We start from the raw sequence: 13,269 nt of genomic DNA, 5'->3' as shown, positions 1-13,269 counted from the left end.
AGGAAACTTGGCACACGCCAGCCTGCGCCTGCCTGCCAAGTCCTGCTGGGAGCGAGGTTTCACACACGGGCTAGAAACCCCAAAAAAAAGTTTTTAAGGGACCCGCTGACACACCGTTAAGCACGACAGCGGCAGGAGCTGCTCGGCCCCGACTGCCATCCCGGAGAGCCCTCGAGCCCTGTGCCTGGGACACGGCTGGGATGCACCGACTTCGCCTTGTGCCGGCATCGCCCCGCACGCCCCAGCCCACCCCCTTGGGATTTCACCCCTTAATCCATGCCAAGGGGATCGGGGGGGCACAGGAGCAGCGCCCGGCCACGGGACAGGGGATGCAGGGGGTCCCAGCACCCCTTTGCAGCCCCCACCCAGCTTGGCCAACTGCCACAGGATCCGGCCCCTTCCTCCCGCTCCAGCCGTCCTCCCTGGCACCGATGGCTCCAGAGGCCGGTAGCACCCAGGGGCTCTGGCATCCCGGTGAGCACCGTCTGCTCCCCGCTGCCCGGGCTTCCCCTGCAGCGAGGAGGGGGCTGCCCCAGCCATTAGGGACGGCTGCCGCCTGGGAAAGTTTCCTGCGTTACCAGAGGGCCGGGAGGAACCGGGCAGCTCCGGCGGCTGCTGGCCACGCGCGCCCTGGGCACTGCACCACAATTGGATTTGCAGCTGCCCTGCCTTTTACTGCATGGAAATTGAATTGTAAAATGTCAAAGACATTTCCTAACTGCGCCATATTAGCCTGGTTTTATTAAATACTGTTATCAGAGGAGATTATTAATGCAATCAAATGCAGGCAAAAAAACCCAGAATTAACTGGCCGCAGCGCAGGAGGGCAGGAGGCAGCCGGCGAGGCCCTGCCCATGGAGCCCATGTTCCCAAGGGGTCTGCCTCCTGCTCCCGCTGCCCCCACATCCCGGAGCACCGGCAACACGAGAACAGGGCTCTCCCGCCCGGGGCAGGAGCATCCCGAGAGCTGCCCGCACCTCGGCACCCACAGCCCTGGGCAGCGGGGCCAGGCGGGGCTGGGTTACCCCAGCATCGCGGGGTGCAGGGGGTGTGGGGCCCCGTGCCCCAGCTCCCGAGCCCCACCAGGCAGCGTGGCTCACGCAGCCCCGGGCGTCCTGGAGCGAGATACCCAGAGCTCCAGTAGCACACGAGGACACGAGCCCCGACGGCAGCCTGGGGGACAAGGATGGCACCGGGAGCCAGGCACGGGGCGGGCAACACCACAGTCCCACGGGACACAGCCCCAACTCCTACCTGCACAGCCGGGCGGCAGCCGGCCCCAGCCACGCTGGGTGCTTGGCCTGGCACCATGGGGCCACATGCCAGGATGTCTCCTTTTGCCGCACAAAGCCACCGCGCGTGGAAGTGCTTTGCAAAGGCCCCCAGCCCGGCAAGAGGAGAAGCCGGGGCAGAAGGGCCCAGCCCTTGGCTCCAGGTCCCTCTCGCCGCACTGGTGGGTGCCACACAAGAAGCTGCTTCCAAAGCGGACGAGCCGCCAGTGGCACCGGCCTCGCAGGGAAGGAGCCCGCTCGCTCCAACACACCACAGCCAAGGAACTGCGGGTTCCCTTGCACGGCACAGCGCAGCCCCGTCTCCTGCTGCCCAAAGACTCGGATGCCCTGAACGGGGACGGTGCAGCGGGCACGGACCCCACTGGGGATGCCCCGTGGCCCCGTCCCATCCCACGGTGCCCGAGCCGAGGGGAAAACGCCAAGTCACTCCAATTCTTCGAGGTAGCACCAGGGAGGAGGGGACAGGGAGGGAAACAGTTTGCTGCCAAATCCCTGCATCTGATTTGCGTAACTTTCAGACAACCTCATCAATTATGGATGCCCGGGAAGCGAGCGCGGTGTGCGCTGCGGCCGGCCCGGGCCCCACAAACTCGTACTCCACACGCTAAATCGGGCCCCATGTCGCCATAGCAACCCGTGTTAATTCACGCAGGGATTTCTAAAATCTCATTTATTAAACCCCACATGAATAGGATATTATCCAGATAACAGAGCTAAGTTACAAATCTTCCTGGTGCCGCGCAGCATGGGGAGCACCGGAGGCATGAGTGGGACCGGCATGCAGAGGGGACGGGGGACGTGGCGGCATGGGGACAGCCCCTGCTCGGCGCTCTCCCACCCCGTGCCATGTACCGCTCCTCCAGCCCTGCTGCCGCGGCCAGAGGTGCTCGTGCTACCGCAGGGCGGGAGCACGGCCCCCGCCGCCGGGCACACGGCCCCGCTGCCGGGCAGGAGAGTCGGGTCCCGTGGGGAAACTGCACCAGCGCAGACCAGCACCAGCACCAGGGCTGGAGACGTGCATCCCAGCCAGGGCACAGGGCAAGCGTCCAGGCCCGCAGCGGGAATCTCCCCAATGCCAGTCTGACCGGGTTCGGCCTTGCTGGCTGTCTCTTGTCCCTCGCCTGCGAGCTCGGCACGGGGAGCACCGCCGGCCCCTGTGGCCATCCTGCCCGGCAGTGCCTGCAGCCGGAGGGCTCTGCAGCGGGAGAGCGGCCGGGGAGGGAGATGCAGCAGAGCAGGGCTGGGAAGGAGAGGGATGCGGGAGGAGGTGGTGGCACTCCGGCACCGCTGGCCGTTGCCACAGCAACACCAGCTGTGCGCCCAGGCCGGCGGGGATTGGAGAGGGGTGTGGGGGCGATAGCGCTGGGCGCAGGCCAGGCGTCATCCCCGTCCCCGCACGTCGCTCCAAGAGGCCACGGAAGCGGCAGCACCTGGAGTGGGTTGGGATGAAGGGGACTCTGAGCTGGAGCCTCTTCTCTCCTACACAGTCCCTTGGCAGCGACAACGATGGCACTGGGGACACAAGGGACATCAGGCTGGTCCTGCACGGCACCAGGACACGAGGGACACCACACCAGCCCTGCACAGCACAAGGGACCACACGCCAGCCCTGTGCAGCACCGGGGACATGGTAGATGCCACGCCAGTGCTGCACACCAGCGGGGACATGAGGGATGCCATGCCAGCCCTGCTCAGTACCAGGACACGGGGGGCACCACGCTGGCCCTGCTCGGCCAGGAACACCCCTGCACAGCCAAGGATGGGGGACACTGCACTGGCCCTGGACGGCTCCAGGGACACGGGGGTGCCCACGTTTTGGGAGCTCTGAGCCCCAGAGGGAGAGACGCGGGGTGCGGCGGCGAAGGGGCTGTGTGCCCAGTGACCCGATGGCACGCGAGTGCTCCCCAAGCACTGTGCCCAGGGACAGTCCCTGGCCCCGCGGGTCAGCCCCACGCACCAGGCCTGAAACCTGCAGCTGCATCAGCACCATGAATAATTCAGTCCCGGGTGGAACGCCTCAACAGAGCAGTTACAGCTACAGAGAGCAGATACTCATGGAGCTACACACATGCAGACACACAGATACACAGGTACAGACACACATCCAGCCCCGCAGCCTTACGCCTGGACACGCACACGCGGGTGCACACACGCAGACGTGCAAACCCAGCCGCAGGGACGCGCGCAGGGAGATACCCGCGGAGCTACATCCAAACACCCCCACACGGAGAAGCACCGACACAGCCACATCCAGACACGCATATGCCAAGGGTACACACCGATACACAAACACAGACACGCACCCAAACACAGACACACATGCACACCCGGCACGCACGTACACGCGCACAGGGACACACACGCAGGCACACGCAAACGTGTGCAAGCACCGGCAGCTCCGGGCACACACGCACACAACGCTCCACGCACACTCACGCACACGCAGATGCCCCCAGCGCTGCCCTGCCTGCCCGGCCGCGGCCCCCCGCCCGCGCCCCGGCCAAGCCCCCCGGGTGCACTGGCCCGGCCCGGCTCCCCGGGAGCTGCTCCGGGGCGCCGGGCAAGGGCAGCTCGGCCGGCGCCCGGCCGCTTGCACCGGGACCGGCGGGGCGACCCTGTGCAGCGCCGAGCCCCCGCGCAGCGCCCGGGGATGCTCCGCCGCCACCAGCCCGGCCCTCCCTTCCCCCCGCCGGGCTGGGCCCCGCGCCGGGCGCCGCCGGGGGTCTCCGGCACGTCTGCGGCCCCCGCCCGCGCCCGGGAAGGGCCGGGGATGCTGCGGGGCCGGGCAGGGCGGCATCCCGGCCGGGCCCCGCGCCCCCGAGCCGCCGCGCCCGCTGCTGCGATGCCGCTGTCGTGCCGCCCCCCCCGCCCCGCGGCGCCCCCGGCCCGGCCCGGCCCTGCCGCCGCGGCTCTCACTGGCTTTGCCGGGCTTGGGCCTCTGCAGCAGCTTCTGCACGGCCGCGACGTCCTCCGCCTTCACCGCCTGCACCAGCTCCTGGTCCTTGCCCATGGCTCCGCGGCGCCGGGGCTGCCGGCTGCGGGCTCACGGCCCGAGCATCCTCCGCGGCTCGGCTCCGCTGGGGCCCCCCCGCCCAGCCCGCTCCGGAGGCGGCGGCGGCGGCGGCGGGCGCCCGGGGCGGGGCGGGGCGCGGCGGGGCGGGGGGGCCGCACCGGGAGCGCGGCGGGGGGGGGAGTTCCGGGAGGAGGGGGCGCACCGGCAGCGCGCGGGGAGGAGGAGGAGGAGCGGGCGGGGGCGGGGGCCGCCCCGGTGTCTGCGGGCGGGGCACGGGGATCCCCCTCCCCGGCGCGGAGGAAGGTGCCGGGGCCCGGCGGACGCCCCGGCGGGAGCAGCCGCGCAGCCGTGGCGTGTAATGAGCTGGCAGGTCTCAGCGGCAGCCGGAGGGGAGAGCGGGGAGGAAGGCTGCTCGGGGTCTTCTCTTCCTCGGGGAGGACCCCGGGGGCAGCAGTGCCACCCGCCCGAGAGGAGCCGTGGCTGGGGGCTGGCTGGGGGCCGCAGCCGGGAGCTGGCGGGCCCAGCAGACACCCGCCCCCCCGGGGCACCCTGTGCTCCCCAGCCCCGCTCCAGGGTGCCCTTCGCTGGTTCCCGTCCCACCACTCTGCCTGGCTGTTGCAGTACCTGGCCACCAGAATGGGAAGCAGGCTGGACCAGCTTTTCAATTTCTTTAAATAAAGCCCTTATTACTTGCCAAGTTTCCCACTTTTGTAGCCACGATGGCCAGTGACATTCATCCCCTTCCACTTTTTTATGGCTTAAATGACTGAGACGCTAAAGGTGTGGAGGGTGCCTGGCTGCGCTGAGGGCTGAGGATGCTGACGAACCAGATGGGAAATGGGGCCAGCGTTGAACAAGGCATTAATGTGCTGATGGTGCCCAGTCCGTGCAGAGCGCGGCCATCACCCGCACAAAATCACACCAAAAGTTCTGCTCTCCCAGGCAAGTTACTGGCCAAAAGCCTTGCGGAGGTCCTGGCTCCAGCAAACCAACCTTGGGACACGTTGGTGCAGAGGGCTGGTCACTGCAGGGCAGTGAGGCAGGCAGCTGCACCGGGGCAGGCAGCTGCAGCGCACCGCTGGGTGCAGTGCGTGGGGACAGGCAGCTGCAGACCCGGGTGAGTGCCTGTGGCAAAGATGGAGGGAGCTAAGCGCACCCTAGACAAACATGAACCAAGCTCCTCTCTGATGCCCCCCACCCACCCCATGCTGGCCCATGCCCCCTGAACTGGAGCCCAAGGATGCCCCTCTGCAGCCCCCAGCTCCCTCTGCATCCCCAGCTCCAGGCTGACCCCCCTCAGGGGCGGCGGGGTCGGTCTCCTCTCCCCACCCCCACTTTACAATCCAGGACATTTCGGTTGCCAGCGCAAAACGCCGTCTAATCTGCCCTCTAATCCCGCAGCCTGGCAGTGTGCGGCTGCATGGGGGGCCTGCGCTGCTGCGGGTCTCCCTGGGCTGGGGGCTGGGGCCCTGCACGCACCGGGGGCCCAGGCAGGTTGGGGGCTTCCCTCACATCTGCCAACACTTGATAACAAATGAAGCTCCTCAACAACGGTCCCTTTGTGTCCCACAGCTCCCTCCTGCCGGGCTATCGCACCCAGCGCCAGCACCCGGCGGACCCAGCAGAGACACGGGATGGGGCAGCCCCTGCCCCGATGGCCTCGCCGGGCACTGGGACTTTTGTGACCAAGCCAGGACACAGGGCAGCAGGGCTGTGTGGGGCTGAGCGGGGTGCTCAGCTGCCATCCCTCCTTCCCTGGCTGAGCCAGGCTTTTGCAAAAACCGCCTCGCGTTGCTGCGGCTCCCTCCGGGCTCTTGCCAAGGCGGGTTGGTCTTTGTAGAGCAGAAAAATGTGCAGCGAAATGTCTGTGCCGCTGCTCGGCGCGTGCCGAGCCGAAACCGGCACCCTGAAAGGGGAGAGCCGTGGGCCCAGGGGTTTGACTTCGCCTCCCCCCGCTGCAGGGACGGGCACCGTGGAGGAGCAGGCACGTGGAAACTCTTGCTTGCAGGAGCCGGAGGCACCACTGGCAGCGGGAGGGCTCGCCCCGGGCAGGGGTGCCCCCGCGTCCCCCCCCCACGGCTGCCTTTCCAATGGCCGCAGGCGAGAAGCGTGGTGGAGGCCCCTGCCCAGGCGCGGGAGGCAGGATGGGCCTGGGAGCGTGCGGGGCCCCAGGTGCTGGATTAAAGGAGAGGAAGGAAGAGATGAAAGCAGTGTTTGGAGGACGGCTCGGCGCGGTGCAGGAAGCCAGTGCCGCGCTCACCCCCCACCCAGCCAGCAGGGGCTGGCAGTGGCGGCTGCTGCTGAAAGTGGCCATGGGGTTGGGGAGGGGGCTGAAGGGGGCCTCGCAGGGCCCCCACACACCCGCCTCGGGCACTGCCCGAGCCTGGGTGCCAGCCCTCACCCAGTGGTATGCAGCACCCAGCACCCACACCGAGCTGCATCCCATCCTCGAGGCCAGCACAGGGCACACGGGCGTCCCTGGGGGCCCAGCAGCACCGCGGGGCATCGGCTGCCCCTTCCCTGCCCTCGTCATGGCTCTGCCATGCGGCTCCAGACCCTCTGGCCACAGCAGAGCAGGAGCGAGGGGCCCAGGAGCTATCTGCAGGGCAGACCTCAGCCCCCCGCGCCCGTCCTAGCTCCCCCTCACCTGCACCGGGGGGCAGAGCCGCAGCCCCCTCCAGCACCCAGCAGCATCTACGAAAATACTTTATTGCGGAAGTGGGATGTGCAGGAGCTCTCTGTACAGTACAAACCAACGGCAGCGAGGCAGCTGCCAGCACACAGCCATGCGACCGCGGCCCCCGAAGCCCACCCTAGGGGGGCAGCAGGAGCCGGGGGGACCATGGCCCCTACATCGCCTTGGGCCTGGCATTGAGGCGGATGATGGCCCGGTAGTCCCGCACCAGGTCCCGCAGCTGGTCCAGGTAGGGGTTGACGTTCTCCTCCATCCACTCCTCCACCGTGTCGGGGAAGTAGACCCTCTCCAGGTGCGCACGCAGGTCGCGGACAAAGCTCTCCCATTCCTCGTGAAGTCTGGCAGAAGGGAGAATGGGGGCTCCAGTTCCCTTCTGCAAGAGACTCAGAGCCGAGCCCGGGACCCCTCCCAGCCCCAGGCAGGCACCCGGGGGGCTCTGGGCCCCCAGCACCACGTACTTCAGCACCTTGCTGCCGAAGCTCTCCATGTTGCGGGGGTTGCCAAACTGGTGCTTCCGGTGATAGGGGCTGAACCAGCCCTTGATGGCGCTGGGGAGGCATGAGGGGAGTGGGGGGCACAGGGGCCACACGGGGATGGGGAGCTGCATGCCAGGCAGGTCCCCACCCCTGCAAAAACTCCTGTGCTCCAGCCCCATGGCTATGCCCGGCCAACCCCGCTGCCCGTTACCTCTCCTCCTCCAGGGCTTTAAGGATGCTCTCCTTCAGGTGGCCATTCACCTGCTCGACCATGTGGTAGATCTCTGCGCCGGGGAACGTTCCCCTGCCCTCGCTGGGGAAAGGGACGAGGAGGTGAGACCCCAGCCACACTGGGGCTCTGGACTGGGTGAACCCCAGCACCCTGCCCGGCTGGAGGGCACCTGCCCTCACCCCAGGCAGGTCAGAGACTGGGGCACTTGGGTCACCAACCCCCCCTTCCCTGCCAGCGCATCCATTCTGACGCAACTGGGGTGGCAGTGCCACGGCTGCCCCGCGCCATGGCTGGGCTGTGCCACACACCATGTGCTCTGCTCCAGCTGCATGCTCTGGAAGCCCAGCACGTCCAGGACCTTCCTCTTCGTCTCTTCCATGAAGCCCCCTGGGGAGGGCGAGGAGAGGGGTAGAGGGGCCCAGGCCACCCACCATCAGGCACTTGCCCCTGGCTTTGCTGTGCCCCCAAAACTGGGGGACCTGAAGGTCTCCTTCCCCTGCCTCCCACCCTGTATCCTTTGGTATCCAGCATCCTGCCCTGCCTGCAGGATGGGGTCTCGCAGGCAGCGACTGCCCGCGGCGTGGGGATACAGGGGACAAGAGCTGGGACAGTGCTGGCAGCAGGGTGGGGGGCTCACCGTTCACCAGGGTCTGCAGGCAGACGGCCAGGGAGGGGATGCCGACAGGCAGCAGCTCGCAGAGCACTGAGTAGTGATCGTACCTGCAGAGCGGGGCCAGCCGTGCCATTGTCTCCAGCGCCGCCGGCAGCGGGCAGCATGGGCGCCGGGGAGGACGGGGGTCCCGCCGCCCCTCACCTCTGCCAGCCGGTGAGGACGATGCCCTGCAAGCGCAGCGGGGCCAGCAGAGGCAGGACCTGCATCACCTTCAGCCAGCTCAGGTGGTTTTTCAGGTGGTAGCTGAGGGGGGGCCAGGTCTGTGCCGGTCCTGTGGTGCCCTTGAAGGCGCTGGCGAACCACACGGCCTCGAAGCCACTCTCCGCATACTTGGCAAGGAATGGCCCTGCAGCGGGACAGGCGTGAGCCACCATGCCATTGTCCCCGGGGGCTGGGAGTGTGGGTGGGGGTGTGTCCCCCCCCGCCCTGGGAGCCCAGCACACCACCTTACCAATCTGCTCAGCCTCGAAGTCGGGCGCATAGAACCACACCATGGGCGAGACGTGCTTTGCTATCCCGGACTCTGCGGAGGGAGCAAGGGTGGGGACGTGGGCACCGCTGCCAGCGGCAGGAGGATGCCTGGGGCTCCTCATGCTCCCCTGAGACGTGTGTCCCCACAGGGCCAGGCACGGGCTCCTGCTGGGCACTGGGCACGACGCCTGCCACGGCGGCCACGCGAATGGGCGCGGCTGAGACCGGGTGCCACTGCTGCCGTCCCCATCTTCTCACCCCTCAGGGCTCCCACGCTGATCTTCCTCAGCATGTCATCCCACATGAGCGCCCGCAGCCCCCAGTACTGCGTGGCGATGAAGCCCAGCACCTCCTTGATGTGCTTCAGGTACATGATCCCCGTGTCGCCCTTGTTGTGGCTCATCCAGTTCTTGGAGTCCATCCCCTCCCCAAGATGGAAGACCTGGATTTGGGGAGGGAGGAAGATGCTCAGCACCCCTGGGAGCACATCTGGCACCCGGGGCGAGGGCTGGGGTCCCTGCATGGCCCATTGCCCACCTCGTCCGCCCCGATATGGATCCAGCTGGAGCGCCTGTGCTTCTCGATCACCTGCGACAAGATGCTCTTGAGCAGGGCCAGGGTGTCGGGGACGTGGGGGTTGAAGCTGTTGGGGAAGCGCTCGACCTCCCGCAGGTGCTGGTACTTCTCGTGCTTGAGGATGAACTGCGCGGGAGGAGCCGTCAAGGCGGGGTCTCCAGGCCATGGGCCAAAGGGACACGGGATGAGGAGCGGGACCGGGACCCCCTACCTCCACGTGCCCAAAGGTCTGCACCAGGGGAACCACCTCCAGCTTGTGGAGCTCTGCCAGCTGCTGGATCCGCTCCACGTCCTCCTCACTGGGAGGGCAGCGACAGGCTCACCGGGGGGTGCCGGGGCAGAGGGCAGGGCGTCAGGGCACTCTCTCCTCCTCCGGCACCCCACCTGTGTAGCCCCAGCCGCCCCACACCTGTGTGGACTTTACTATGGGGACGCAAATATTGACCCGGCGAGGCAGGAAGCTGGTCTGCCAGCGGCACAGCCCGGCACTCTGACCAAGGTTATCGCGGGCACGGGTCCAGGCGGGTCACAGCCAGCCCCTGGTGCACCAGGACCTGCCAGGGCCGCACCGAGTCAGCAGCCCCCGGCCGGCTGAGCACACAGCCCCGGCTCACCTGTAAGCGTACGGGGACTTGAGGATTTCCAGCTCCCCCTTGAAGGGGAACATGTCCTCGTACTCGATGAGGATGCCGTTGGCTCCCAGCTGGGACAGGAGGGGAAACACCTGCAGGGCAGGCAGGGTGGGCTCAGCCGCTGGGGCCGGCACAGTCCCGGCGGGCTGGCGGGGACAGCCGGCAAGTTGAGCCTTGCTCTGCCTCTGCCCCCGCGGCGCGGCCCTCCCCGGCACCTCCCGCCGGTCCCCGGGCATCCTCACCTGCTCCAGGTAGGAGACCCTGGGTGCAGCTCCCTTGAGGTCCAGGTGGACCAGCCTCATCTCGGTGGCACCGACATCCCTGGGGACCTGCTGCCCAGGCTCTTGCCTCAGGGCCATTATCTTTGCCGCAGGGAGCTCCAGAGCCTGGCCAGCGTCCTGGCTGGTGTCACCCGTGTCCGCCCAGAACACGCTGTCCTTGCTGACGTGCTTGCGCAGCTCCAGCGTAAAGCTGCAGGGAGCGAAGCAGGGTTGGGGTCCTGCGGGGCACAGGGGCAACAGCAGCCCCCCAGCACCAGGCCCCCGTGCGGGCACAACCCAAGGGCTCCTCGCAGACCCCGACCCCGCTGGGGCCCCCACCCACACCTGGGGTCCCGCTGTCACCTCACCTGTCGCGGAAGAGGAACTTGATGCCGGCCAAGGCCACGAGGAGCAGCACGACGAGGCGCAGCAGGTTCAGCCTGTGGCTCCGCTGGAAGGCCATCTCTGCGGGGCACACACGGGGGTGCGACCACGCGGCAGCACCTGAGGGACCCCGAGCACAGGCGACCCCGCATGGCCCCACAAACCGTGCCCTGCTCAGGGAGAAAGGGGAGATGGGGGAGACCCCTCCCGCCACCCTGGTCCCAGGAGGGGACATGTGCAGAGGTACCCTGTGTCCCTCCTACCTCATGTGCCCCAGCAGCGGGGCTGGCGGCCAGACCTGCCTTTGCAAGGGCGCAGCCTCCTTGGGCTCTGCCAGCGCAGGAGCAAACAGGGCAGTGGCTGCAGGGCAGGTCCCCGCCGGGGGATCCCCTCGAGCTGCCGTGTCACCTCCGAGATGAGGGCTGTGTCACGGGGCAACTGGGTGGGGTGGCATCACGGGGCGGGCACGGTGCAGCCGGGCCTGGCCACGGATGGCAGGCAACACCGCTGCGGATGGAGAAGGGATTGGGGACTGCCCGGGCACATGCTGGCACTGGATGGCTCCAGCGGTGGGCATCGGCACGGCCACAGGCACCGCTGGGGTGACGGTGGCAGCTCGGACCCCCCGGCACTCGCAGGGACGGGCACACGCTCGCCAAGCGCAGCCCGCAGCATCTGCCCGGGGAGGCGAGTCCCATCCGGCACCACGGAGGGGAAGGGGCACGTGTTGCTTCGCCCACCAGGAAACAACATCGGAGCGGGGCAGGAGCCCAGCAGGGTCCGGCCGCCGGGGATCTGAGCCTGGTGAGAGGAGCTGCTGCTTCGCCCACGTAGAGTGAGGGGGACGAGGGCGGCATGGCCTGTGCTGCCGCGGCCGCGGGCTGCGAGACACCGCACCCCGCCGTGTGGGGCGAGGCTGGTCTGGATCTTTCATGGGACACGTAGGACAGGCCACGTGGGGTGCAGGGACGAGCTCATGTCAAATTGTTGTCACCATTAAGACAAATAAAATTCATGTGAAGTCTTTTTTTCCCTAAACCAATTTTGAGAGCTCCCGAGATGAGGATCTACCAATTTAGATGAAAGTGAGCCCAAACCAGAGGCAGTCTCCGGAGGGCAGGAGGTGGCAGGCACCCCTTCCCCAGCCCCCCCACGGCCACAGCTCAAGGGACTGTGCAGAGATTTGTGCCCACGGGCACGTGACCAGCCCCAACACCGAGACCCACCGCGGCTGCAGCAGAAGATGCTCAGCCAGGCCAGACCCCGGCAAGCACAGCACCGGGGGCACCACCGTGACTGGGGGCATCACCGTAACCAGGGGGGGCTCCCGCGAGCCCCGGGGAGCCACCGGTCTCTGCAGCCCCAGCATGCCCCCCTGGGAAAGCACTGCGGGGAGGGGAACACCAAGTGCACCCCCATGTCCCCCACTCCTGCAGTCCCCTCAGGACTCCTCCTCGCCCTCAGCACTGCTCCCAAGTGACAAGGGACCTGCCGTGACACCTGCTGCCACCCACTCGGGAGCCCAGAGCCACCCTGCTGTGGGCAGCATGTCTCCCACGTCCCCCACGGCACAACAGGCAGGAGGCAGCATGAATCCTGGAAGCTGCACACGAGAAGCACTAGCATCACTGCTGCCCTTTTTTCTCCTTTTTTGCCAGCTCTGGCCTGTGCAGCGGGGCAGGGCTGGGGCAGCGCATCAACACCCGCAGCCCCCCAGCCCAGCAGCCCCTGCGAGCGCCAGGGCAGCTGCCACCAGCCCTTTCGGTGAGTTGTCACTCAAACGCGCCGAAGTTTAGGGTTAAATTCAGCGTTGCCAGCTGTAGGAACTGAAAAGCAGATTTTGGCTGCTGCCGGCACGCAAGCGGCTCAGCTGATCGTGAGGGTTTTGTTTGCGTTGCCAGAGCAGTGGCACCGGGGGAGAGCCGCGCTGAGCTGCCCCGCGCCTCCGGCTCCGAATTAGCCCTTTTTCTAGACACAGCCCTAATCCTCCCCGACACGCTCCTCCCGCATGCTGCCATGGGGCACAGGCAGGGCGCGGCGGCCGGGACGCCTGGCATGTCCTGCAGAGCCAGCGCAGGACACGCTGTCCCCAGAGCACCAGGCCCCAAGGTCACGTTGCATCCCCATTGCCTGGTACCCGCGGGGCAGGAGCCTATTTTCGGGGCAGGTCGTGCCCACGCTGGCCCCCACACTCATGTCCCTGCATGGACAAGGTGCTTGACGCTGCACCTCTTGTGCCGCAGGGGACAAATGCAGCACCCGCTCCCTGCCCTGCCTGTCCCCACTGCGTTTCCATCCTGCCCGGCCCTGGATGCTCCTGGCAGCGTCAGCACAGCCCAGCAGGGATGTGCCAGGCTGGGGACGGCTGCCAGCCTGGGGCTCATCTCTGCTGGGTGTGCGGGAAGCTGCAGGGGGACGTGGCGGGGGGCTTAGTGGGCCCCTGGGCATGGGGCAGGTGGGCACGGGAAGCCCAGCACCCGGGAAGGCCATAAGTATGCAAAGTGCTAATCACGCTGTCATGGGAACCCAGCGTCTGATCGGAACAGGGATAAATATTTAGACAGA

General features: G+C 67.5%; 2 protein-coding genes across 2 annotated transcripts in view; both read right to left on the bottom strand.

Annotated features, from left to right (window-relative positions):
* The window catches only part of CASKIN1 (CASK interacting protein 1), a gene marked incomplete at both ends in the record, with an annotated part of 30,124 nt that extends 25,822 nt beyond the window's left edge, over positions 1–4,302 (bottom strand). The window contains one exon of the mRNA XM_082006883.1: positions 4,209–4,302. Within this exon, the coding sequence (XP_081863009.1) occupies positions 4,209–4,302 (94 nt within the window). The remainder of the gene's footprint in view (positions 1–4,208) is intronic.
* A 2,852-nt stretch (positions 4,303–7,154) lies between these two features.
* Positions 7,155–10,798, bottom strand: LOC309410354 (hexosaminidase D-like; the record flags this gene model as incomplete). The annotated part of the gene is made up of 13 exons (XM_082006736.1): positions 10,689–10,798; positions 10,303–10,531; positions 10,043–10,152; positions 9,640–9,727; positions 9,390–9,554; positions 9,111–9,294; positions 8,833–8,904; positions 8,523–8,727; positions 8,346–8,428; positions 8,017–8,095; positions 7,688–7,789; positions 7,459–7,548; positions 7,155–7,338 (listed from the first exon to the last, which is right to left on the bottom strand). Exons 1-13 carry the CDS (start codon positions 10,781–10,783, stop codon positions 7,155–7,157), a joined length of 1,686 nt encoding a protein of 561 aa, XP_081862862.1. The 5' UTR covers positions 10,784–10,798.
* Between the last annotated feature and the right edge of the window lie 2,471 nt (positions 10,799–13,269).

Source organism: Phaethon aethereus (genome assembly GCF_964289735.1).
Source record: "Phaethon aethereus genome assembly, chromosome: 15".
In the NCBI taxonomy this organism is placed as follows: domain Eukaryota; kingdom Metazoa; phylum Chordata; class Aves; order Phaethontiformes; family Phaethontidae; genus Phaethon; species Phaethon aethereus.
Note: the sequence above shows the minus strand (reverse complement) of the source record. Positions and strands in the feature narration are given on the sequence as shown.